Raw genomic sequence first — 23,956 nt, forward strand, 5'->3', positions numbered from 1 at the left:
AGAGAAAGTAAGGGATGAGGTAAGGCAGAAAATCAAGCAAAAATCCTAACCAAGTAAGATAAGGAGAAGGGTCTCAACATACCTGCAAAAAGAGTCTTTTAGGATAATTAGCTAGACCTTACCTAAATAATTTGACAAAGATCTCAATAGTTTCATAAGCATTAGCACACATTTACAATGGATCAAATATGTATGAGATAAACAAAGAGCATGCAAAATTTCAATGCGCATATATGCTTACAAAGTAATGAGTGCCATAAATAATGAAATTTGCAAGAGAATCCTGGAAAGTTTGAAGAACAAACATTAAATTCAAATAAAATGAAGAAAACAAGAGTTCTCCTTTTGATGATCCTTGCAAATTTAAGCTCGTCCTATCCTATGACTTTCATTTGGGTCTTGTGAAGGTTTAAAGAGGTCAAAGGCTCTTCCAATGGTGAAACTTTGAGGCGAGGGAATAAGATGGGAAAGGAAGGAACTAAGTCGATTTTCCTTGAAAAAGGAATATGAAGAGAACGATTAGAAACAAAAGTCTCATCAACTACTTTTTCAACATCATTAGACTTTATAGTGTAAGCTTTCTCAACAAATGATTCCTCTACTCTGGATTCTCATCCATATCCCATCATCATCTTCATTAGTTATGTCATACAAGAGTGTGTTGATTATTGATAATTTGACCCAATGTTTCAATTGATATTTTGCTAGATTCGACAATGTTGTCCATCATATCACATCTCTTTAACAATGCCATATTTTCTTTGAGTGAATTAAGAATTTCAGAATAAACATGGCGTTCACACTAGAGACATCTTCTAAATTGAGAAAGTGGTATTTCCATGGTCCCACTCATAAGTTCTCTAGACAACCACCAAAGAAACTCCATGCTTCATCAAAGTGTTGGGATCGAAATTCACCATTAAACATAGACTCCACATTTCTCTTGTATGCATATTCAAACCATCATATATCACCTCACACATCTCCCAAATCTCAAGTCTATACTTAGTTAGAAGAGTGTTCTCAAATCTCTGATAATAATTCCAAAATGGTTCATCCTCATATTGAGGAAAAAAGAAGTTTGTCATTTTTTGGAATTCTCTTTAAAAAAAAATATGTACAAAACCCTAGACTCATATAAACAACACTTACCACATAGAATAAAGACAAGATAAAAAAACCAATAAAGAAAAGTAAAAAAAAAAGAAAAAAAAAATCAATTAAGCAATTTCAAACATAGGTAAATTTCAATCAATAGAAAAATTTCCCCGGCAACGGTGCCATTTTGATAAGAGGTTTTTAGTGTGTCGTTAAGGCACCAAAAATCGCTTTCCAAACAATATTTATAAGTCCTAACAAGCAATTACTAAGAGAATAGTAAGGGCAAGTCAAGGGTCGATCCATAGGGAAACAGGGATTGGTTAAAGTCTATCAAGTCTAGACTACCTAATTGAAAGGTATTTGGGGGTTTGAAAGAGGTTTGGTAACAATTAAGACTAACTAATAACAGAAGCAAATATCACGAGTCTAAATATCAAATAAAAGACACTAGAGTTAAGGTTACTAGTATGAATAAGAACGGATAATGATTGTTAATGCGATTGTGAAGCAACAAAGACGATTATGCAAGGTTTAGTTTTCCTCTAAAATCTCGAGTCCTCTCTCGAATGGTCCTCAAGAGTAATCACTTAATCAATCAACTAAATCCTCTCTCGAATGGACTTTAGTTCATTGATTAAGAGATTCAATAAGTTCGGAAAACCCCTAATGAAGGATCCCCTTAATTTCTATCCAATATCTTGGCCTAGAGATTAAGTTGATTCTTGGGGATGATAAAAGAGTTCAAAATTCGATTTAAGAACATTTGAAATCAAAATACCAAAGTATAAATGTGATCAATATCTATCCTAAGGTTTCAAAACACCAAGATTAATGCATAAACTTCTTTAAACGTCACAATCACATCAACAACACATTTAAAACCCTAATTCATACTTTCCACTTAACCCTAGATATGAAACTACTCACTAATCATGGAGTCTAAGCAATTAAACATGAAAACTATGACTAATCTAAGGCTAAACATGATTAAGAGATAATCAAACTAATAGAAATCACAATTATGAGACTATGAGAATGAAGATCTAAGAATAACTAAGAACAAGAACAAACACGAAAAGAATGAAATAAAAACTGAAACATTAAATTAATTTGAATGAAAAGTACCTTAAATGTTATTGGAATCACAAACTATGATTAAGAATTCTCAAATCTCAATAAAACTCAAGTGTTTTTTCTCTTTAGTATGAACCCTAAAAATACTCTCTAAAAAACTAGAATAAAGCATAAGTTCTTCTAAAAACAAAATCATCGTTTAATGAAGCCACGAGCTTCATTTTCTGGAAACGACAGGTGCGGGCGCACCATGATGAGGTGCGGGCGCACCAAGCAGAGGTGCGGGCGCACCATCATCGGGTGCGGGCGCACCTAACTCGTCTGCCTCAAATAACTTGGACAATTCAACTTAAAACAAGTATAACTTCTTCATTTTATATCCAAATCAAGCTTATGACCAGTTGCTGGAAAGATATCGAAACGAGCTTTCACCTCCAATTAGATTTACCTTCATCCGATTTGTGATTTGAAAGTTATGTCCATTTGAAGTTCTCTGTTCAAGATTCTATTGTGCAATGTGCTCCTTTGTGCGAGCGGACATGGAGAATGGTGCAAGCGCATCATTTCTCAATGTGTGCTTTGTTTTCATTGCTACCTTTTCCAACTCTACAAATCGTAGCCATCTTAGTAGCTTCACCTATATCAAGAACATGGCAAAACAAGGTGAAAGCAAATGTACTAGAAATTCGGTCAAAAATGACTAAAAATCTAGCAAAATGTCACTATGATCAAGTATGATCAAGTGAATGAAATAGAAGGGGAAAGGGAAAAGAAATAGGGAATAAAGGGGAGAATAAGAGGATCAAAACGAGTTAAAAGAAGTCCATAAAGTACGTTTGAAACACACTTATCAGTTGGTTACTATCGAGGATTTGTGAAGGATTTCTCGAAGATCTCGAGAAATGACTAGCCTGATGAAGAAAGAATGTAGCTTGTCTCGACTCTAGAGTGTAAGGAAACTTTTTCGGCGTTGAAGGAAAGGTTGACTACAACACCTATTTTGGTGTTACCTGACGAGAGTCAGCAGTATGATGTTTACAGTGATGCTTCAAATTTTGGGTTAGGGTATGTATTGATGTAGAATAGGAAAGTCATCACTTATGCTTCTAGGTAGTTGAAACCATAAGAGGTGAATTATCCTGCCCATGATCTTGAATTAGCGATAATAGTGTTTGCTTTGAAGATATGGCGACACTATTTTCATAGGGCAACATGTAAGTTGCACACTAATCATAAGAGCTTAAAGTATATTTTCACTCAGAAGGAGTTGAACATGGGGCAAAGGAGGTGGTTGGAGTTGATCAAGGATTATGATTTGGAGATCTGGTATCATAAAGGGAAAATTAATGTTGTTGCTGATGCATTGAGTCGAAAGTCGAGTCATTCAGTTAATGTAGAGGTGCTGCCTAGTCTGTTATGTGTAGAGTTTCAGAAACTGTCATTGGAGGTACTGGAAGAAGGAGGTGGGGAAGAATCGTTGGGTTCTTTGTCAGTTCAACCCTCAATCTATGATGAGATTAGGGAGGGTCAATCAAAGGATGAAAAGTTGAAAAAGATTCGAGAAAAGATCGAGGATGGTCAGATGTCGGATTTCCAAATAACTGATAATGAAAGTATCCGATTCAAGGGGAGGTGGTGTATACCAAGTAATAGAGAAGAGTTGAATCGAAAATTAATGAAAGAAGCTCATAGCTCACCTTTTTTTGTACACCTAGGTGGTAATAAGTTGTATAAGGATAGGAAGCAAACGTTCGGGTTGCCAAACATGAAGCGAGAGGTAGCAGAGTTCGTGGCTAAGTGTCTCACATGCCAAAAAGTCAAGTTTGAGCACAAGAGGCTGCAAGGGAAGGTTCAGCTTTTGGATATTGCAAGTTGAAAATGGGATTAATTGATTGTGTGTCTACATTATCAATTAAGGACTAAGGCTGTAAATGATACAATTTGGGTGGTGATAGATCGTTTAACCAAATCTGCAACATTCATACCTATGATGAGTACTTAGTCGATGGATCAATTGGCTAAAGCATATGTGAAATAGGTGGTGAAATATCATGGTGTGCCTAAGGACATTGTTTCGGATCGTGATTCGCGGTTCTTGTCCAACTTTTGGTAGAGTTTGCAAAAGGCTTTGGGATAATTTGTTAATGAGTACATCTTTTCATCCTGTCATGGATGGCAAATAAAAGGAACGATTCAGACTTTAGAAGATATGTTGTGATCTTGTGTTATGGAGTATCAGGGTTTGTGGAAGGATTTCATGGATTTGATGGATTTGTGTCTAATTTGTGGGATTTGGGAAAATAGAGTGTTTATGTGAAATTTTAGGATTTTAGGCCCTTTTAGAAGTCCAAGGGCGACTTAGGTGGAGTCGGCGTGCTTTGGAGTGAAGTTGGAAGCCAACAAGCATCACACGAGGTCCAATAAATCGGAGACCGTCATATTTAAGGAGTTCGAGGAAGAAAAGGAGTGCATGCAGGCTATAGGACACGACTCGTAGATTAGGTAGCAGTTGGTGGTCCAACGCCAAGAGCATACTGTGACACGCGGGCTGGCGATTCCCTTTATGCTATTTATTATTTTTATTTTGTTTTGTTTTCGGAAAATGTAAGTACTTTGGAGTTTTATTTAGTTTTGAGACTTTATTATGTTATTATTAGTTAGCCCTAGTTGAGTATTCATTGGATTTTGGAGATTCAAGATTGTGTATTCATTCAAGATTCCTGATTATCTCGCGTTTATGCAAGTATTATTCTTTTCCTTCTCTTTATTTTATTTCAATTATGTTTTAAATTAATGTTGTTATTCCTATCACTATGACTAGTGAGTAGTCTATTTATCTTAGATTGAGTTAAATATGTGTATGGATTGATCATATGAATTTCTTATAAGTTCCATGTTATTGAATTATAAGCTTAGGGTTTGATAAGATTGTTTCGGTAGTCAATTTACATCATGATTTAGCCGTAATTTATGTCAATGAAAGTTGGAGCTAAATTTATTTGTTGTTAGGTTGTTGTTTCATTTAATTGAGCTCATCAACAAAAGCTGGATCCTAATTTAGATAGTTTCTCATTGATTTGAGTTATCCCATGAAAATAGGTGAGAGTAGGATCGAGAACTATTTAACACGGGTTCTTAATGTTGCTAATTGTGTATGTAAGCCATGAAAATAGGATACTTACATGTTAGTTAGGACTTTTGTTATCACGAAAATGAGCTTTAAGCATTAAGGAATGACTACGGATTTAATTTCGGTTCGCAATTGTGCTCTATTGCTGAGTTATGAAGGAATGTCAATCTCAACTAAACTGTAATACAATAAGTAGGATGTAAGTTATGCTTTGATCAGTTCATATCACTAGTAGAGAAACGTCGATCTGCGTCGGACCTGGGACTCCTATTTGCGTCGGACATAGGTCTAACGGCACAGGTCTCGACACAGATGACCAATAAGTGATCTGCGTCATATCAGGAAACGACGCAGATATTTTAACCATTTGCGTCGCACGTAGCATACGGTGCGACGACGCAGATGACCGATTTGCGTCGCACAGTATACTAGGTGCGACGCAGATAGCTATTAAAAGTACCAACAAAACAGTCTGAACCATGCCATTTTCTTAAGACTCATCTGCGTCGCACACAACACAACATGCGACGCAGATGAACCTTAAGCTTTTAATTGTCCATTTTCAGCTTTATATTTTTGTTTTTTTTTTCAGCTTTATATTTTTTTTTAAAGGAACATTAATAATGTAAAGAATTTGGAAACATGTATTTTATATTAATAATGTCAAATATGTATTACAAAATTTAGGATGAGAGACAAATTTATTGAAACTAAATGTAAACAAATTACATTACAAATGTAAAAAAAAATGTAAAAAAAAAAAAACTGAAACGAGGACAAAATGAGCCGCTGCCGAAATTTCCGACGAAGAAGACTTCGAGATGAACAAATTACATAGATCTGCAAATGAAGATAATAATTTCAGAGAATTAAAAAGAAAATCCTAGACTAGGATAAATGCCAATAAAAGTAAAAAAATCAGATATAACAAATAAAAAAAACAAAAACGCCATAAATTTCAGATGCATGAACTGAATCTAGAACGTTTTTATTTTCATATCCGATAATTAAAACATAAAATTAGATCTAAAAAATTAAAAACGAAATAGACTACATAAACGCCAAAAAGAAAACAGAAAATTAGATCAGAAAAATGAAAAAATGAAAAAGCGAAATTGTAGATCTGAAAATAGAAAATTATAGACTACAAAATTATAAAATCGGATTGAAAATTTTAAATAAAAAAACCGAACCTGTCAAAAGTGAGAGAGAAAGATCTTCAAATGGCTTTCGAGGAGAGAGAAACAGTATTCAATTTTTTCGCCTGAGACGTACGAAGAAACTCGAAGAAGTCGCCGGAGATTATACTCGAAGAAGAAGCCAATAAGCGTTGTTCGTTGCGATTTTTTCGCCGGAGATCTTCAATTTTTTTTCGCCGTAGATCTTCATTTTTTTCGCCTGAGGTGCAGCGCGGCTGTTTGAGTGGGCGAAACAGAGAGAGAGGGTTTGAGGGTGAGAGAGAGAGACGTGTTTGAGGGTGAGAGAGAGAGGGTTTGAGGGTTTGAGAGTGAGAGAGAGAGAGAGAGAGACGGGTGAGAGGGTGGTTTTTTAGGGTTTCTCAAAGGGAGAGGCGCTATATTTAAAAAAAATGAGTTGGGTCTTTTGGGTTGATCTCGTCGGATGGGCCAAGAAGTCCGACGCAAATTAGCCTTTTGCAACGCACATGAGTTAAGTGCGACGCAGACATGGCTTCAAATTTTGTCAATTAAATGCAGTGATGTGCGTCGGATAGGCCTCAGTGTCCGACGCAGATGAGTTATATATGTTGCACATCAATAGGGTACGACGCATATAACTCGTATCTGGTGCTTATGCATTGATGTTTTGCGTCTCGCGTTCCCTAGCATGCGACGCAAATTATGTGTTTGCGTCGTTTTGCCTTCCATGCGACGCAAATGGGGCGACGCAAATCGTCCTTTATCTACTAGTGTATTAGTGGTGTTGCTCTTAGTGTTTTAATTATCATAGTTATTATCGTTGGTCATCTTTTGTTATTAGTTAGCTTTTAATTACTTAAAATCCATCTTGATTTGGAGTTGTCTAGCTACGTCATAGTCTAGAAATCAATTAGTGTTTGATCTTGCACCCCCCCTAAGTTTAACTCGTATGTACTGAGACATTATTCACTTTTTTTTTATAAGTCTACGACATTATTCACTTGCGATATTGAATTTGAATAAATCCTTAACAACTATCACTACTAGCTAAAGGGGCAACAACCACCATCGAGGACGATCATTAACTTCAAGCCTAAGTAACGAAATGTCTAGGGCAATAAATTTTAAGTATTCTGCTTAGCATTTAAATTGCTCCTCCCATCCTTAATTAATTATTCGTTAAATTTGGCATGCATATTAAGAGTGGATAGCAGCGGAATGAGAAGGCTATTTAGGTAGGTAGAGTATAGGTAAGAATAAAAAAATTATTGCGTAAATGAGGAACTTAATAGACATCATATGAATATGAAGAGAGATCGTGTGAGAGATAGAGAGTGTGTGTGTATACCGTACAATAATTTGAGGATATGAGTATATAACTTTTTATGAAAACTTCATTCAGTAAAATGAAAACATGAATTCTGCCCAGGCAGGGGTGCTAATTGCATTGAGCTGCTCGCAAGCCACTCGAATTTGACTTCGTTGACACTTGATTAGAGTTGGCTTAATTGGAACTTGACTCGACTCGAGACCTTAACAAGCATGAGTTGATCATGACCCTACTCGACTCATTAAGCTCGCGAGCAGCTCGATGATCTATATTTTTCTAGAAATTTACTTTATTTGATATAGAAAAAATATATTATTCCCTTCGTCCCATAATACTCTCGATGCTTATCAAGGCACGTAGTTTTAGATGATAGTTGTTGTTTGGTTATCAATTATTATTTTATTGAAAAGTAAATATGATAGGAATTAGTAGTTAGTAAAAGTAGTATTATTTTATTTGAAGGAGAGAGAATGTGGGTACGGTCATGGTTAGAGTTGGTTGGTAATAAAAGTGAATCTGTTTTATTTGGGGGTGAGAGTGTGTAGGCCAATAATCAAAAGGTAGAATAATTAAAATAATAGTAGGTCATATTCCAAAATAGAAGTGTAAAGAGTATTCTGAAATAGATAAAAAAAGAAAAGTCTAAAGAGTATTGACAAAGAGAGTAGTTAAATATTACAATTGAAAACTAAAGTCCTTCATAGCTATAATTTTAAAAATGTGAATCAAATAACTCTACTCTTTATTTTATGGAAATACCTTGTAAGATGAGCAATTTTATGTTCCTGCTGAGGAGGGCAAAGCTCCACTTGTAACATGACATACAAGGAGCACTTCATGAACACGAATATCTTCTCACAGATTTGGAAGATATTTAATGGAAATTTGGGAAAGAATATAAATTGAACGTTTAATTTCGGAGTTAAGTACATAATAGGGTATTGAACTTTGCCTTTTGTTTTAGTTTGAGCACTGAACTTTAAAAAGTTCCAATTTGGGTACTCAAAACTAACATCTATTAGTTTGGAGTACTGAACTTGAATAACTTACCGTTATCAGCACCAAAAAAAAGAAAAAGATGACGTGGCTTAAATTACATATTTTTTGCTTAATTTTATAATTTTTGAATAACTTTCCTGGAATTTTGAGAATACATAAGCATCAAATTGAACATAGTAACAGATACATCAACAAATCTAAACAGAAATTAAGTTAGATTAACCTAAAAAGAACAAATATTTTACTTGTTAACTAAAAAAATAGAGATTTTCAGGTGATTACCTAAAAATCAAATCACTGAAACATTTCCTTGAAGAAACCGCCACCATGGAAGTAGAAGCAGCTGAAGATGAGCATCTTCTACTCATTTTTGGTAGAGTAAACAACAGGAAAGAAGCAGACATCATCATATAGACCTAGTATAAAAAAAGATTCTCCAATTTACAATGGAAATTAATGTAAAATCGAGTCAGATTTCAGTCATCAAATTATTGAAAAAAAACGAGAGAAACATGCGATTTCACGAATTTTCTGGAAAAATTTTCGAAGAAAGAGAGAGAATCAACAAAATGTTACAATTGTCACAAGAAGAAGAAGGTGAAAATTCACGAAAACAATCAGCAACAACAAAGAGTAAGAAGAAGATGACGAAAAAAAGAAGAAAAAGGTGATGATGATGATGATGATGATGATGATGATGATGATATTGATAGAAAGCTCAAATCCGTTATACAAACAGACTAAAAACAAGAATTTCTGAATGAATGTGAAGAAGAGAGAGAAAGTGAAAATTTGTTAAAGATCCTTTTATTCTCCTTTTGTTCATGATTTGATTTTAATTTTAGCTTTTCAATTGTCCATCTCCTTTTGACAGAATTTTTCATTAAAGATTTTTTTCTTGCTATGGGATATATGACTTCATTCAATGTTTGATACTAACTCTTGCAGAGTATACAAGTTGTAAAATTAAAATTGCCCAAATTCGAAGTGTGACTCTTCAGTTTCAAACCCAAAAATTCAGAGAATGAGATTTACACACAAAAATTCAGAGATCGAAGAAACATAAAATGTAGTTTTAGAAACAAAAAAAAAATCACAAATAAAAAAGAATAAGAAATGACAGTAGAGTTTAAGCAAGGGAAGAGAGAGATTAGAGGGGAGAGGAATTAGAGGAGAGAGAAAAGAGTTTGTCCAGTCACCTTTTTTCCTTTTTCTTATTGAGTGCTGATAACGATAAGTTATCAAGGATCAATACCAAACTAACAGATGTTAGTGACTAGTACCCAAAATGAAACTTTTTAAAGTTCAGTACCCAATATGAAACTTTTTAAAGTTCAGTACCCAAACTGAAACAAAAGGCAAAATTGAGTATCCATTTGTTAATAACTCTTGAATTCCGCTAACACAATTCAAACTTTGGAGACGAGAGTATGTTCTAGAGAGAGAAGATTGGAGCTAAATGGTTTTACGATGATGTGCAATCATATTTCTTTGACTTCAGATCAAAAAAAAATTATCATGAGCTCCCAAAATGATAAAATGCACTGGGCGTTAACTGGTTAAAGTACAACGAAGGACAGCACGTTATTGGGAGTTGGGACAATGTTTCTTCTCTTGCCATATACTGGAAGTACTGGGACAATGTTTCTTATCTTGCCATATACTGGGACAATGTTTCTAATCTTGTAATATTTAACTATCATAAATTATTTCAAAATTTGATATAACAAGTTTATTTTTGGCTTTCCAAGCTGCGAAAAATCAATGCTAGGCAAACTGAGAATGAATGAATTGGGAAAATAAAATTGCTTCCCGAAATAATTATACAACAGCTACGGAACTCCCTCTCATTATTTAGAAGTTCTTGAGTATTTTGTCAGTTGACACTCCATCTTCACTCAATATGGAGGTGATTTCCTGCAAAAAGCACGCATCTGTTATAAGACTTGCCACTTTAACAGGAAGAAATTAAAATTTCTCTTGCATTTTCATATCAAAAATCAGCAGCCAAAAAACCACGGAATATGAAGTCACAGATACAGAATTGTTCCAAGTGCGTGCAAAAAATTCACTTCAAACTGTCCCAGAAGACCCACACGGCACATGCTCAACAAATAAATACTCAAAATAGATAACTTGTAGACAAATAAATACTCAAAATAGATAACTTGTAAACCCTAACTGCAAACCTTTTGCTAGCCACAATTTCGACTGAGCTGGAAAACACCTGGAGTAGAATCAGAATCACCCCTCCACAATTTCACCTACCTGTGATCTTGTCCTAAGCTAGATCATCAACCCAATAATTTGGTTTCCTTCCTATGACTGTCATGTATAGTTGTTATAGTTTAGAAAGTTCGGTGCACAACTCACCGAAGCTACTCCTAGTTGGTCCTTTCTAACAGATCTTGTTATAGGGTTTGTCGATTAGGACAGTGATGATGAAATGGAGTGTGCAACAACAAAGTTCTCACCAAGTTAGTATTTTAGAGCTACCAGAAATAGCTTTCCTGCAATTATAGGCCTAAAGATAAAACAGCCTCTTTGTATTGTACAGGGAGTCAGGGAGTCAGGGACTCAAAAGGATACCAAGTATTTCCTCCGTCTTTTAATACTTGCTACATTAAAGTTGGGCATGAAGTTAAGAAAGAGATTATGATACGACTCACCTCGGGCCTCCCATACACGTGACGTACAAGAGGAGGAAGAAGGGAAAGGGGGGAATTAAAGAAGGGGAGGACAATTTGGGAAATACAGAGGAAGAGAATGCTGAGCTGTTGGGTACGAAAAAGAAGAACGTTGAGCTGGGAGCTGTACTAGATTCTGCTGAGCTGTGGCAGGCACCAATTAGTACTGGTGACACCTAAGGCAGTCTCTAGAAGGGGTAACCTGGTCTTTATTGCTATCTAGGAGTGAGTGCATTGAATAAATAAGAGGGATTGTAATAGAAAGAGGCATCCAGAAATTATTGAGTGTGTGTAAGCCTTGGAGAGTCTCAATCCTCTCGAATGTATTGAGTCTGTATTGAATGATCCTTGGGTTGAGCAATACTAATCTATCTTTGATTTGCGTTTATATTTGTGATTCATCCTAGTTCATAGCATTTTGGTATCAAAGGCGGTAGATCCCTCGATTCTTATAAAAAACAAAAAAAAAAAACCATTGTACCTCAAACCCACGCTCAAAGGTTAGATGGCCTTGAGCAACAATTTGCCTACGTGGAGAGATGGTTCGAGTTGTGAGAGAAGTCATTGAATCTATGCAGCAAGCATTAGCGTTGCTCATCTTAGCGCTAGAGAAGACCAACCAGGACTTGTACGATAACCGCGTCTGCCTGGACAATACGTGGGAGAACCCGGGTGCCTTAATGGCTAAGATCAGGGCGCATCTGGCGAAGTTGGAGGCGGAGGTTCACAAAACCACCGTTCCCCCACCAGGTGGAGTTCCCGAGAACGCAGAAGGGTCACCCCGACTCCCCGACGAGAGAGGCAGCACCCACCATTACTCTTTCCTTGACAGCGAAGGAGTAGGTGGTCCGCTCGGCGGAGAGTTTGAAGATATGGTGGGACGAGGTGGAGACTTCCACTTCGAGAATGGGGGTAATGGAGGACAGGGATGGCGATTCAAGAAGCTTGACCTCCCAGGGTTAGATAGGGACTAACCCCGACGGATGGATTATACGCGCTGAACGGTTCTTCAAATTTTAACGTTTGAGCGAGGAGGACAAGATCGAGACCGTGGTGGTGGTGTTGGATGGTGAGGCCCTGTTCTGGTTTCAATGGGAAAAATGAAGACACCCAATCCGAAGGTGGGAGGAATTGAAGGGGATGCTTTTGAGGCAATTCCGGTCTACTTTCACCGGAACCCTTCAGGAGCAATGGTTGGATCACCGACAGTAGGAAGCAGTAGCGAAGTATCGTCGGAAGTTCATCAAACTTATGGCACCTTTGGAAGGGGTGTTCGAAGCAATCGCAAAAAGGGCAATTCATAAGCGGGCTTAAGGGGAAGATTAGGGCCAAAGGGAGGGTTTTGGGCCAACTACACTGGATCATGCTATGGATCTTGCGCTCAAAGTGGAGCATAAACTCCAACAGAAATAAGGCTGAAATTGGGAGTCCTCCTTTGGGCCTCAAACCACCCAAATCAATCTAGCCCAAACACCCCCAACCTCAAACCACATTACCACAGCCTACCCTACCCAGTCCACAAAAATTACCAAACCCACCAACTACACCTACCCCACCAAAAATACCCACCCTAACAGAAGCTCCATTCAATCCAACACCAACTCTGTAACTCAATCTACAGCAACATCAGTGGGCCGGCCCATAGGAGAGGTTAGGAGGTTGATTGGACAAGAGCTTCCATCCAAGAGGGAAAAGGGGCTTTGTTTTAGTTGTGATGAGAAATGGGGCCAGCCCACCAATACAAAAGAAGAGAATTAAGCGTTCTATTGACCCAAGGGATGATGATGACTCTGAGTTTGATGACACCCCACACCAAATCGAAGAACCCACCAACCAAACCGAGATTTCCCTAAACTCAGTCATGGGGTTTAGCAACCCTAAAACTCTCAAGCTCCAAGGCAGCATCCATGGCGCCCCAGTGGTTGTCATGGTGGAACCGAGGGACCACACACAATTTTATATCCTCCTCTTTGACACAACGGCTACAGATCCCAGTCACCTCCACGAAAAGCTTTTACCCTTTGGGATCAGGGAAAAACGTCCAGGGAGAGGGAGAGGGAGAGGGAGAGGGAGAGGGAGAGGGAGAGGGAAAAGGAAAGGGCGATTGTAGGCATGTCCGACTAGGGTTGTTGGGTTTGGAGGTAGTGGAAGATTTCCTCCCCCTTTCGTTGGGTAACTCCGAACTTATAATTGGGATACAGTGGCTCGAGAAGCTCGGCACTATGACTGCTAATTCGGAAGACGCAGACTTAGAGGTTCCAATTGGATGGGGAGACATTTACACTCGTGGGTGACCCAACCTTGGGCCGCTCCAGAATATCCTTGAAGGCGATGATGAAGACCATTCGCAAAGAGAGAGGGGGTGTGTTAGTTGAATAGAATTTACTTGAGGGAGACTCGGCAAGCGAAGAAACGGTGGGGGAATTACCGTCAGAGCTTATATCAATCTTGCAGCACTTTGATGTTGTGTTCCACCTTGATGTTGTGTTCCACGTGCTTGCGGGACTACCCCCGACAAGGGGCCATGAGCATTCGATCACACTAAAACACGGAGAGAACCCAGTGAGTGGTCGCCCTTATCGATACCCCCAATTTCAAAAGGATGAAATTGAGAAGCTAATTGGGGATATGCTAGCAGCCGGGATCATACAACCTCCTAGCAATGCTTAGCCCGGTAATACTTGTCAAGAAAAAAACGGGTCTTGGAGGTTTTGTGTCGACTACCAAGCCTTGAATAAGGCAATGGTACCTGACAAGTTCCCTCTTCCAGTGATAGACGAACTCCTTGATGAGCTACATGGGTCAATAATGTTCTCCAAACTCGACCTCAAGTCGGGTTATCATCAAATCCGAATGAGCGAGGATGTCCACAGGCTCATGAGAGTCACTATGAGTTCCTTGTAATGCCCTTCGGCCTTACAAATGCTCCGGCCACTTTTCAAGCGGTCATGAATGATGTTTTTCGTTCCTATCTTCGAAAATTTGTGCTAGTCTTTTTTGATGATATCCTAATTTATAGTTGGACTCAGGAGTTGCATTTACAACACTTGTCTACTGTTTTGACTGCTCGGGAAATTAGAAGAAATGTGAGTTTTGGAGGACCGAGGTAGCCTATTTGGGTCATATAATCGGAAGTAATGGGTGGCGGTTAATCAATCCAAGGTGCAAGTAATGATGAATTGGCCAATTCCAACGAACTTGAGGGAGTTCCAAGGTTTTCTTGGTTTAACAAGTTATTACCTCAAGTTTGTCAAAGGCTATGCAAGCATTGCACAACCCCTGACCTCCCAACTAAGGAAGGACAGTTTCGGTTGGTCTTCGACTGCCACCGAAGCCTTTTCCACTCTAAAAACTGACTGGCAGCAACACTTGCAATGGCGGATTTCTCCGTGTTAGAGTCTGACACATGCAGGTATGGCACAGGGTTGTGCTATTACAAAATGGGAACCCCGTCGCATACTATAGCAAGCTTTTGGAGCCTCGAGCTCGCACAAAGTCCATTTAGGAGGAGTTAATGGCAGTGGTACTAGCAGTGCAAAAATGGAAGCACTATTTGTTGGGGAGGCACTTCATCATAAACTCCGACCAACAAAGCTTACGTTACTTAATGGCTCAAAGGGAGGTGGGCACCGACTACCAAAGGTGGATGAGTGAACTAATGGCTTATGACTTTGAGATTAAGTATATGCCCGGGCCCTCTAACAAGGTAGCCAATGCCCTTTCTCAGAAATACCCTAGCTCCGTGGAGTGTGGAGCCCTCATCTCACATCATACGCCACAATGGGCTAACATGAAGCAAGAGATAAGTGGAGCCCCATACATCAACCAATTGAGGAAGACCATTGAAGAGGGACTAGAGAGTCCTAAGGGGTTCATAGTAGGTCCGGGGGTACTTTGGTATAAAGATAGAGTGGTAATTCCCAGCAAGTCAGCCTTGGTGCAGCGAATTTTACAAGAATACCATGATATGCCGACCGGGGGGCACTTGGGAGATTTAAAACTTACCAACGAATTGCCATGGAATGGTATTGACAAGGTATGAGGAAGGCTATCACAACCTATGTCAAATCCTACTAAGTTTGTCAGCAACGAAAGACCTCTTCTCTAAAACCGGCCGAGTCGTTACAACCACTTCAAGTTCCCAATCAAGTTTGGGAAGATTTGTCCATAGATTTCGTTGAGGGACTTCCCAAATTAGGAGGTGTGGACACCGTGTTGGTAGTAGTGGACCGCCTCACCAAATACAGTCATTTTATCGCCCTAAAACATCCCTTTGTAAGCGTAGCAGCCATTTTTGTTAAGGAAGTAGTGAAGTTGCATGGGTTTCCTTCCACCATTATGCCGGATCGTGATCATTACTTAGCGTGTTTTGGAGGGAGCTCTTTAAACTCCAAGGCACTCACCTCCTCCGAAGCACGGCATATCACCCACAATCCGATGGTCAAACGGAGGTGGTGAACAAGTGGATGTAAGGGTATCTCTGTTGTTTCATCAATGGTCAGCCACGAAAGTGGACTAATTGGCTCCCATGGGATGAATATTGCTACAATACTTCAGTCCACTCATCAACCCGCTCTCCTTATCCTTTTCGTATAGCCGAGAACCTCCCTACTTGATGAGGTTTGAAAGAGGTAGTACAGCCATGTCCACCTCGTAGGATCAATTGGTGGAACGAGATGCAATCTTGGATGATCTAAAGTATGACCTTCTAAAGGCTTATAACAACATGAAGCTACAAGAGGATGCGAAGGGCAGGGATGTTCACTTCGAAGTGGGGGAGTTGGTGTACTTGAAGTAGACCTTATCCCAGAAATCCTTAGCAAAAAGGCCACCCTTCAAAATTGTTTAGAAGATAGGCACCTTGGCCTATAAGTTAGAGCTGCCCCCTGCTGCTAAAATTCATGTCATTTTTCACATCTCTCTATTCAAAAAAGCATGCTCACTCAGCCTCGCCCACCTTTCCTCTAGTCCTATCCTCACTCCTCCTACATGGGGGTCAGGTATGTGCCTTTTGGCACAGGGCACCAAACTGAAGTCAATCTACTTGGGAAGAATACTGAGCCATCCAAGCTCGTTTTCCTTTTTTTCACCTTGAGGACAAGGTGAGAGTTTGGGTGGAGTAATGCTACGACTCACCCCAGGCCTCCCATACACGTGACGTACAAAAGGATGAAGAAGGGAAAAGGGGGAATTAAAGAAGGGGAGGACAATTTGGGATATAATAAGGAAGAGAATGTTGACCTGTTGGGTATGAAAAAGAAGAACGTTGAGCTAGATTCTGCTGAGCTGTGGCATGCGCCATTAGTATTGGTGACACCTAAGGCAGTATCTAGAAGGGGTAACCTGGTCTTTATTGCTTTCTAGGAGTGAGTGCATTGAATAAATAGGAGGGATTGTAATAGAAAGAGGCATCTAGAAATTATTGAGTGTATTGAGTCTGTATTGGATGATCCTTGGGTTGAGCAAAATACTAATCTATTTTTTATTTGCGTTTATATTTGTGATGAATCCTAGTTCATAGCAGATTAGAGGTAAACACACAAATCAGTTTTGGTTTTCAACATTATACCCTTGTAGTTCTTCGGTTTCTACATCGTATCCCAACCATATTAGAATTCCACAAAATGCTCTCAAAATCATCTTTTTTTAAGCTCAATGTCCCTGCCGCTAACTATGCATCATTAGTTTCATATACTTTCTATTATTGGAGCAATTTCTAACATAAAAATGTTCCTTGCAAGTGTTAAACTATCTCTAAGTTATACTTCCTCTTTTGGAAAAAAGATGAAACATAAGTAGGCACGAGGATTAAGGAGAGGAGAGAGATAAAGAGAGAAATAAAAAGAGGGTCATGTGACAAAGAGAGAGATAGAGAGAAGTAAATGTCAAATAAAGTAACATTTCAGTTATTTTGAAACTACCTAAAATAGTATGTGTTTCATTAATTTTAGAACAAACGAAGTATTAGTTCCACTAGATTACAAAACGTAGAAGAAATTAATGACGTCTGAAATTATTCACGGGCTTTGTGCATTAAAAAGTCAATTTAGAGGTACCTTGTGGAATTTTTAAAAAGTGGGGCATAACGTAGAAGCCGAAGAAACACAAGGGTATAGCATAGAAAAAGTCAATTAGTTTTTATCATTTTAATCTTGATAACCCAAACCTCCCCTCTAACCGATGTTTATGTTATTTTTATAGATTTGTTCGTTTACCATCTCTAATCTCTTCCTTCAATTGTGTGCATAACTATTTGCAAGTACTGAAAATTGGAGGAAGTATATGAGATCAAGTTTTAAGAGGATGTTTTCATTTGTAAGTCTTACTTGGATGCTCTTCCTCATCTTCACCAACATTCTTTGTCCATAATGTACCTCATAACTTCAATTTCATGAGGAATGGACATAGCAAGAACTATTGAGATCACAAAAGGTTTACTTATGCTTATTTGCTTAGAAGCTTCTCATCTCCTAATGCAGCCAAGCTAAGCGTATCCAAAACCAAATCCAAATTAGAGAGAGATCTTCACTCATGAATGTCTCTCAATACATAAACACCTACTCTGAGTTTGATTTCCAATACTCCTTCATATCTTCATTTAGAAGACCCAAATCTCACCATTCACCATTCACCTGGATTAGTGTCGTTCTTAGTTTTAAAAAGCGCGCCTTAGAACAACCCAGGCGAGGCGAGCAGCGACACACGCGTGCTTTTGCGCCTTTCCAAGAGGCGTGAGGGGCAAGAGGTATTAGCCTTTGGGGATGAGGCGTGCGTGGAGGCCACCTCGTTTTTTAAAAAATATTTGCACGTTTTTAGGTTTTCGAACGGGAGACCCTAGAAATTTGCACATGTGCCTTTCCTCTGGGAAAACTGGAAACCCTAGAAATATGCATCTGCAACCACTGATGCTTCTCACTGGCAGTCGTCTGTCGTCCATGGTGATCCAGTGACTTACCGATAAGTTTCTCTTCTTCTTTCGGTCTTCTTCTATATGTCATCTCTTCTTCTTCCTTAATTTCGTTTCTTGTGTCGTTATCTTCTTCTCCTCTCTGTGTTTTTCTTTTTCTTTTTTTCGTCCCTTCTTCCTCTTTTGTCTTTTTTTTCTTCCTCTTTCTTTCTTGTCTCTCATTTAGTGACTGTAGAGGCAATGGTCCTATTAGGTTTTATGCTCCAATACTATGTTATATTGTTCCTACATTAATTAGTTTTTGGAATATCAATTGAATTATAATTTTTTTTTTAAGGAATCATTTGAATTGTACCTTGTTAATTGAGAATCTTGAAAAATTTATTTGTTTTTCTTTGTACTTAGTACTTTGACTTGGTGCGGTATTTTAGTGATGAGCTATATTTTATTATATCCTTTTATGGGTCTTTAATATAATATTTATGTTGTTTTAAGTATTACAATGCTTCTATATTATTTCTAAGTTTTTTGACACCAAAGGCGCGCCTTGCCTAAAAGATGTGTGAGCCTTCACTTTGGTGCACTTCGCGTCTTTTAAAACTAAGGTGTCACTTAGCACAAAGCCACAAACTACGTCCTCTAAAGAACAAGATCCTACAAGAAAAAAATTACGTTTTCTGGCAAATCTGGAGTACAGAGGCCGATGAGCATCATTCTCTTCATATCCCTTCTTAGCATGACTGAGAGTTTCTTTTAAGAAAAATCATCATGCTTTTTGGGAACAGGAGGCTAAGATCTTCATGAGGCATGCTTGTCTCAGCCTCTTCGCACATAAGGAAGAATTAGAAAAACATCCTTTTCCAGAATCAGTTTCTTCTTGAAGCTTATCTCGTCATTTTCGGTCTTAAACAGTGTGTGACTGATCTACAACGGATTGAGAAGTTTATCATATAGAGGGTACTCTCTTGTGTAGATTGCTGTCCTTCAGTTGTAATACTTTCATATTACTAATTTTATTTCCTATCCCAAACAAATTGAGGGAAAGCTGGTGCTGATGTACACGTATTTCATGAGTTTCCTTGCTACTGTTAGAAGCCAAACCATTGCAAGTGTAAATTATCAGTGAAGCAAGAGAAAAACTTCTGACTATGTGTATGTTGTATTATATCAGTTGCCACCCCATAAATGTCCATTAAATCAATTGAAGAAGACAAAATCGCTTCAAGAATTAAGGTACGATATTCCATCAAAACCATGCCTTATATGCTAACTGCTCACAATCACATTGAGAAACATTGCTAATTCACACATTATAGATAAATTACCTCAGTCATCTGTTTCTGCCCACAGAGTACGACACCTGTAGCATTTGGATTCAAAATGTTTTTCGATCTACAAAAGGCAGCCTGTTCAATGCAACAAAAAAATTGTTAGATGTATGTTTATTTAAATTCACACATAGAAAAACTCTGCCAGACATGCTAACACAATTTTAACAGTACCTGCACAAAACCAGTTTCACCTGTCCATCCCTCATCTGGTTGAGACAGTACTGGAACAATCTTAACACCAGAAGATTCCCAATCTTCAAACCTATCCTATATTGTCAAGAAAAAGCATAAGCAAAAGAGTTGGCAACAACTGATAGGTATTTGCTCTAATTACTCTATTTTATGAGCCCAACAAAGCAAGTCAGTATTTCACCTGGTAGGCCATCCTTTTCAAATTTCTAGCTCCGTAATAAAGCCTCACATCTGACCTTTTGTCAGCACTGAATCCAGACTCAATAAGAGATCGAATAGGACTGCATATAACCAAGAGAAAACAGGTATGATAGTGTAGCCATGAAAATATAGCACATTTGCTCCTTAATAGCAAGACAGCCAGTATACCATCACAAAGACCAAAAGGGTAAGTAAAAATCCCAGTATACCATCATATACATACAAAATAAGACAGCCATCCAGAATGCAATTATGAGTTATGAGGGACAAGGTAATGTCATTTTAGAGATTTAGAGAGAATTCAGCAGTACAATTTACTTGATCAAACCAATGTAAGAGAATATTTAAGACAATTTAATAGGTCTTCCAAACAGGAACTAACTATTTTTTATAGAAAGGAACTAACAAATTTACGTATTCCATGAGAAATGACCATCAAGGGAACACATCACCTCTGCTAGCTCAGGTTTCATTCCTTCCTTTTCGACTCTACTTATCCCTTCTAAGTTCTAACCATGCAATATGCACCCACCACCAATACAATCTGAACACATATTAGCACTAGAAACTGGCAATGCCGTTAGAAAAGGTAAGGACGCTTAGGTTTGCTTAAGTTCAAAGTTCAAACTCTTTACTAAGGCACTGAATGGTCAGGGCTAACACCTCGCCCTCAGCTTCCAGAATTCAACGCGTGGAAAGTCCTCATTCACCCTTTATAGAGCCTTGATTTACAAAATACAATGCTACAAAGAAGAAACCAAATATGGTGAAGACATATAATGGAGAATTTGACTTTTTTTCTGTTATTTGCCTTGAAGGAAGGCCAAGATAACTTCCCATCTTGGACCAAAGGGGTTGCATATGCATCATAGGTTTAGACAGTAGCAGTCTCATTGGAACTTTAATTTCCAAACCATCCTCTATCTCTAATTAACTGGTCATGTAGTTTCAAATCATTTTTTAGATATTTAGCAAGAATATCAGACTTGTCACTACTAAAAAATTAAATGTTTACCCAACCAATGTAGTCTTCCTTTGGACTTATTAGTTAAGAGTATCCTTATGTTAATATGCAAAACTTTAAACTCAATAACAACGACAATGCCAAAGCATTTATCCTAGATGATAAGGTTGGTTTATGTACCAAGAAGTAATATCCCGTGGTCGTCCACAAAGATGTCTCTCCTCCAATCATTTTTATCTAGTGCTATGTCCTCCTGCACACCCAATTTTTTTATACTGTTTTTAAGTCTCTCCATTCAAGTCATTTTTGGTTTATTTCCACTTTCTGAAACTTTTCCATAAACCAAAAGCTCTATATTCCTATCACTGCATCTTTCAGTCGACATTGTACATGTCCAAACCAACATAGTTGGTTCTCCCTTAACTTTTCTTCAATATCTACAACTCCAACATTTTTCAAACTATCTTCATTTCTATACTATATCCCTACAGACTTTTCCGTTCTAGTACCAAATTCCACTCTATGTGCTCAGCTTTGCTTTGATGCTTACACCTTGAGATTCCAACTTTTGTCTCCATAACTCTTACATGGCCTTAAGTCGTGGTCTGGTCTCATCCACCAATACAATATCGTTGCATAGAACATGCAACCTGACAACTCATCTTGGATAAACCATGTTAATTCATCTATTACTATTTGAAGAGGAAAGGAATTAAGGCAGATACCTGGTGTTGTCTAATTTGAAAGCAGAAAAATCTTTCATTACAGCTTGGCAAGTCTTGATATTTTTTCCACTTCTCGGTACAAATCCTTAACTAATATAACCTTCTTTACCATTGCCTACCAAAGTATATATCACGGTACCTTGAATGAAAATCAAGGGCAGATATATACTCCTCTCACCACTCATTGTACTAATCAACCATTTGCCTCAGACAATAAAATAGATCATCGACACATAAACCATCATTGGTTCTTCAAAGTTCAAAATGCTGCTACATTTCTTCAACACATAATTAATCACTCTCCCAGAATTTCATTGTACGACTCATGAAATTTAACAATTAAGGCTCCGTTTGGTAGGGCGTAAAACATTTTCCCAGAAAACTATTTTCCTCTATTTTTAGTTTTACATTGTTTGGTTGGCAAAAGAGTGTAAAACCATTTTCCTTTGGAGTAAAATTACTCTCCCAATGATGGAAAACCATTTTCCTTTCAAAATGAAGGGAAAACTATTTTCCTTATCTCTCTTGTACACTCCTCTCACTACCTCCTTACTTTCCCTTTCATTTTCCTTTCATTTCCTCATTTTTCTTACATCGAACCAAACAACGGAAAACTAATTTTGGAATTGTGTTTTCCATTGTAAATTGTTTTCCATGAAAATCATTTTACACTGAAAATATTTTACGCCCTACCAAACGGAGCCTAACAGTCTTGTGCATCTCCTTAGTTCTGAAACAAAGGAACCAAAAATGACCTGTAAATTTTGGGAGGGACTAAAATAGAAAAGTGGCCTCTTAGTTTGTGATCAAGGAAGTGTCTATGTTCTACATTTCAGGAAGTTATATCTTCCATAAGATCAGTTACTATTCGAAGTTAGAAAGGGTCACATTAGTTGCAATATTACAAAATAAAAGCACTTAGGTAGAAGATTTCTAAATACTCTATGCCCTGCAAAGCCTAAAAGAGTGAAAAAAATCCATCTCTCTTCTTGCACTAACAAGAATCACCAAAAGAACCTAGGGAAGCATCATAAGATACACACATCAATCCTCATGCAGATAACCCAAACATTAAGCAAAATTACTTCATCAACCTTCCAGTTAGGAGCTTCTCATTTAAATTGATCAAGTGCAATTTGTAACCATAAAGGCTCGTCATGCACAAATACTCTTTTTTCCAAATTATGTCCTAAGTTGGCCAAATATTTGCACATGGAGCTATGTGAAGTTGTGAAGTGACTACATGAAAGTATAGCAAATCTATCTGATCACCGAATTATGAATCTGGAGAATTTATCCATATGTGGATATTCCAATATCCAAAAGATAGATAGAAGAAGAAATATGATTAACAGAACTGAAAAGAAAAAAACCTGATTCCAGATCCAGTAGCAAAAATGAGGACAGTAGAAAAGATGTGAGGCGGAGAAATCCGATGAACATCAAAACCATTTCCCATGGCAGCAGTAATTTCGACAACATCACCTTTCTTCAAGTCACAGAGAAGCTCCGCGGTAGAGCCAGGGACGGTCTTAACAAGAAATTGGAGTTCGAAGCTATTCCTATTCTTATTGGTGGAGACAAAAGGAGGAGAAGCAATGGCGAGAAAAGAAGGTTTAGGGGATTGAGGGACCTTAAGCTGAAGGTACTGGCCAGGGCGGGTATAAGAGGAAGCGATATCAGGAGCATCGGAGACGTCGATGGAAACGTGGAAGAGGGACTCAGCTGCGGGTTCGATGAGAGAGATTGGGGTGGGGGTGAAAAGAGTAGTATCTTGTTGGACGGCTGAGGCTGTGATCAGAGAGAAAAAGCGACGACGATTCTGGTGATGGCGGAGAGGGTGAGCGTGGGTTAGAGTGCGGAGGAGAGACATGGAACGGGTGGTGAGGGGAGGGTGGGCATGGGTATGTGTATGGTGGTGGAGACTGAGAGAGGGGAGTATGGAGAGAGAAATGGACATGTTACTAGTTGTTAGTGGTAGGAATCTTAGTTTTTATGTTGGGGGTTGGTGAGGTGGCGGAAAGACTAAAGAGGGAGGAGAAGTGAGAAGCCGCCGTTGGTGAATGTGGTTAAAAGTGTAGTTCCACTTCCGGGTGATGAATATATTGAATGATGATTGTTGTGTATTTATCCATAGATATTGAGGCTGCATGACCCA

General features: G+C 38.2%; 1 protein-coding gene across 1 annotated transcript; it reads right to left on the reverse strand.

Moving 5' to 3' along the window:
• Nucleotides 1-10,422: 10,422 nt before the first annotated feature.
• On the reverse strand, nt 10,423-23,956 carry LOC104896632 (fruit protein pKIWI502). The gene is made up of 5 exons (XM_010683399.4): nt 23,172-23,956; nt 20,090-20,189; nt 19,888-19,983; nt 19,711-19,791; nt 10,423-10,708 (listed from the first exon to the last, which is right to left on the reverse strand). The coding sequence occupies exons 1-5, from the start codon at nt 23,756-23,758 to the stop codon at nt 10,646-10,648; spliced, it is 927 nt and encodes a 308-aa protein (XP_010681701.2). The 5' UTR covers nt 23,759-23,956; the 3' UTR covers nt 10,423-10,645.

This window comes from Beta vulgaris, chromosome 6 (assembly GCF_026745355.1).
Source record: "Beta vulgaris subsp. vulgaris cultivar EL10 chromosome 6, EL10.2, whole genome shotgun sequence".
Lineage (NCBI taxonomy): Eukaryota > Viridiplantae > Streptophyta > Magnoliopsida > Caryophyllales > Amaranthaceae > Beta > Beta vulgaris.

Coding starts and splice junctions, on each gene's coding strand:
- LOC104896632 (XM_010683399.4), bottom strand. CDS start 23,758: ATGTCCATTTCTCTCTCCATACTCCCCTCTCTCAGTCTCCACCACCAT. Junction 19,984..20,089: donor TGAAAAGGATGGCCTACCAG/GTGAAATACTGA, acceptor TTGACAATATAG/GATAGGTTTGAAGATTGGGA. Junction 10,709..19,710: donor GGCAGAAACAGATGACTGAG/GTAATTTATCTA, acceptor TGCTTTTTGCAG/GAAATCACCTCCATATTGAG.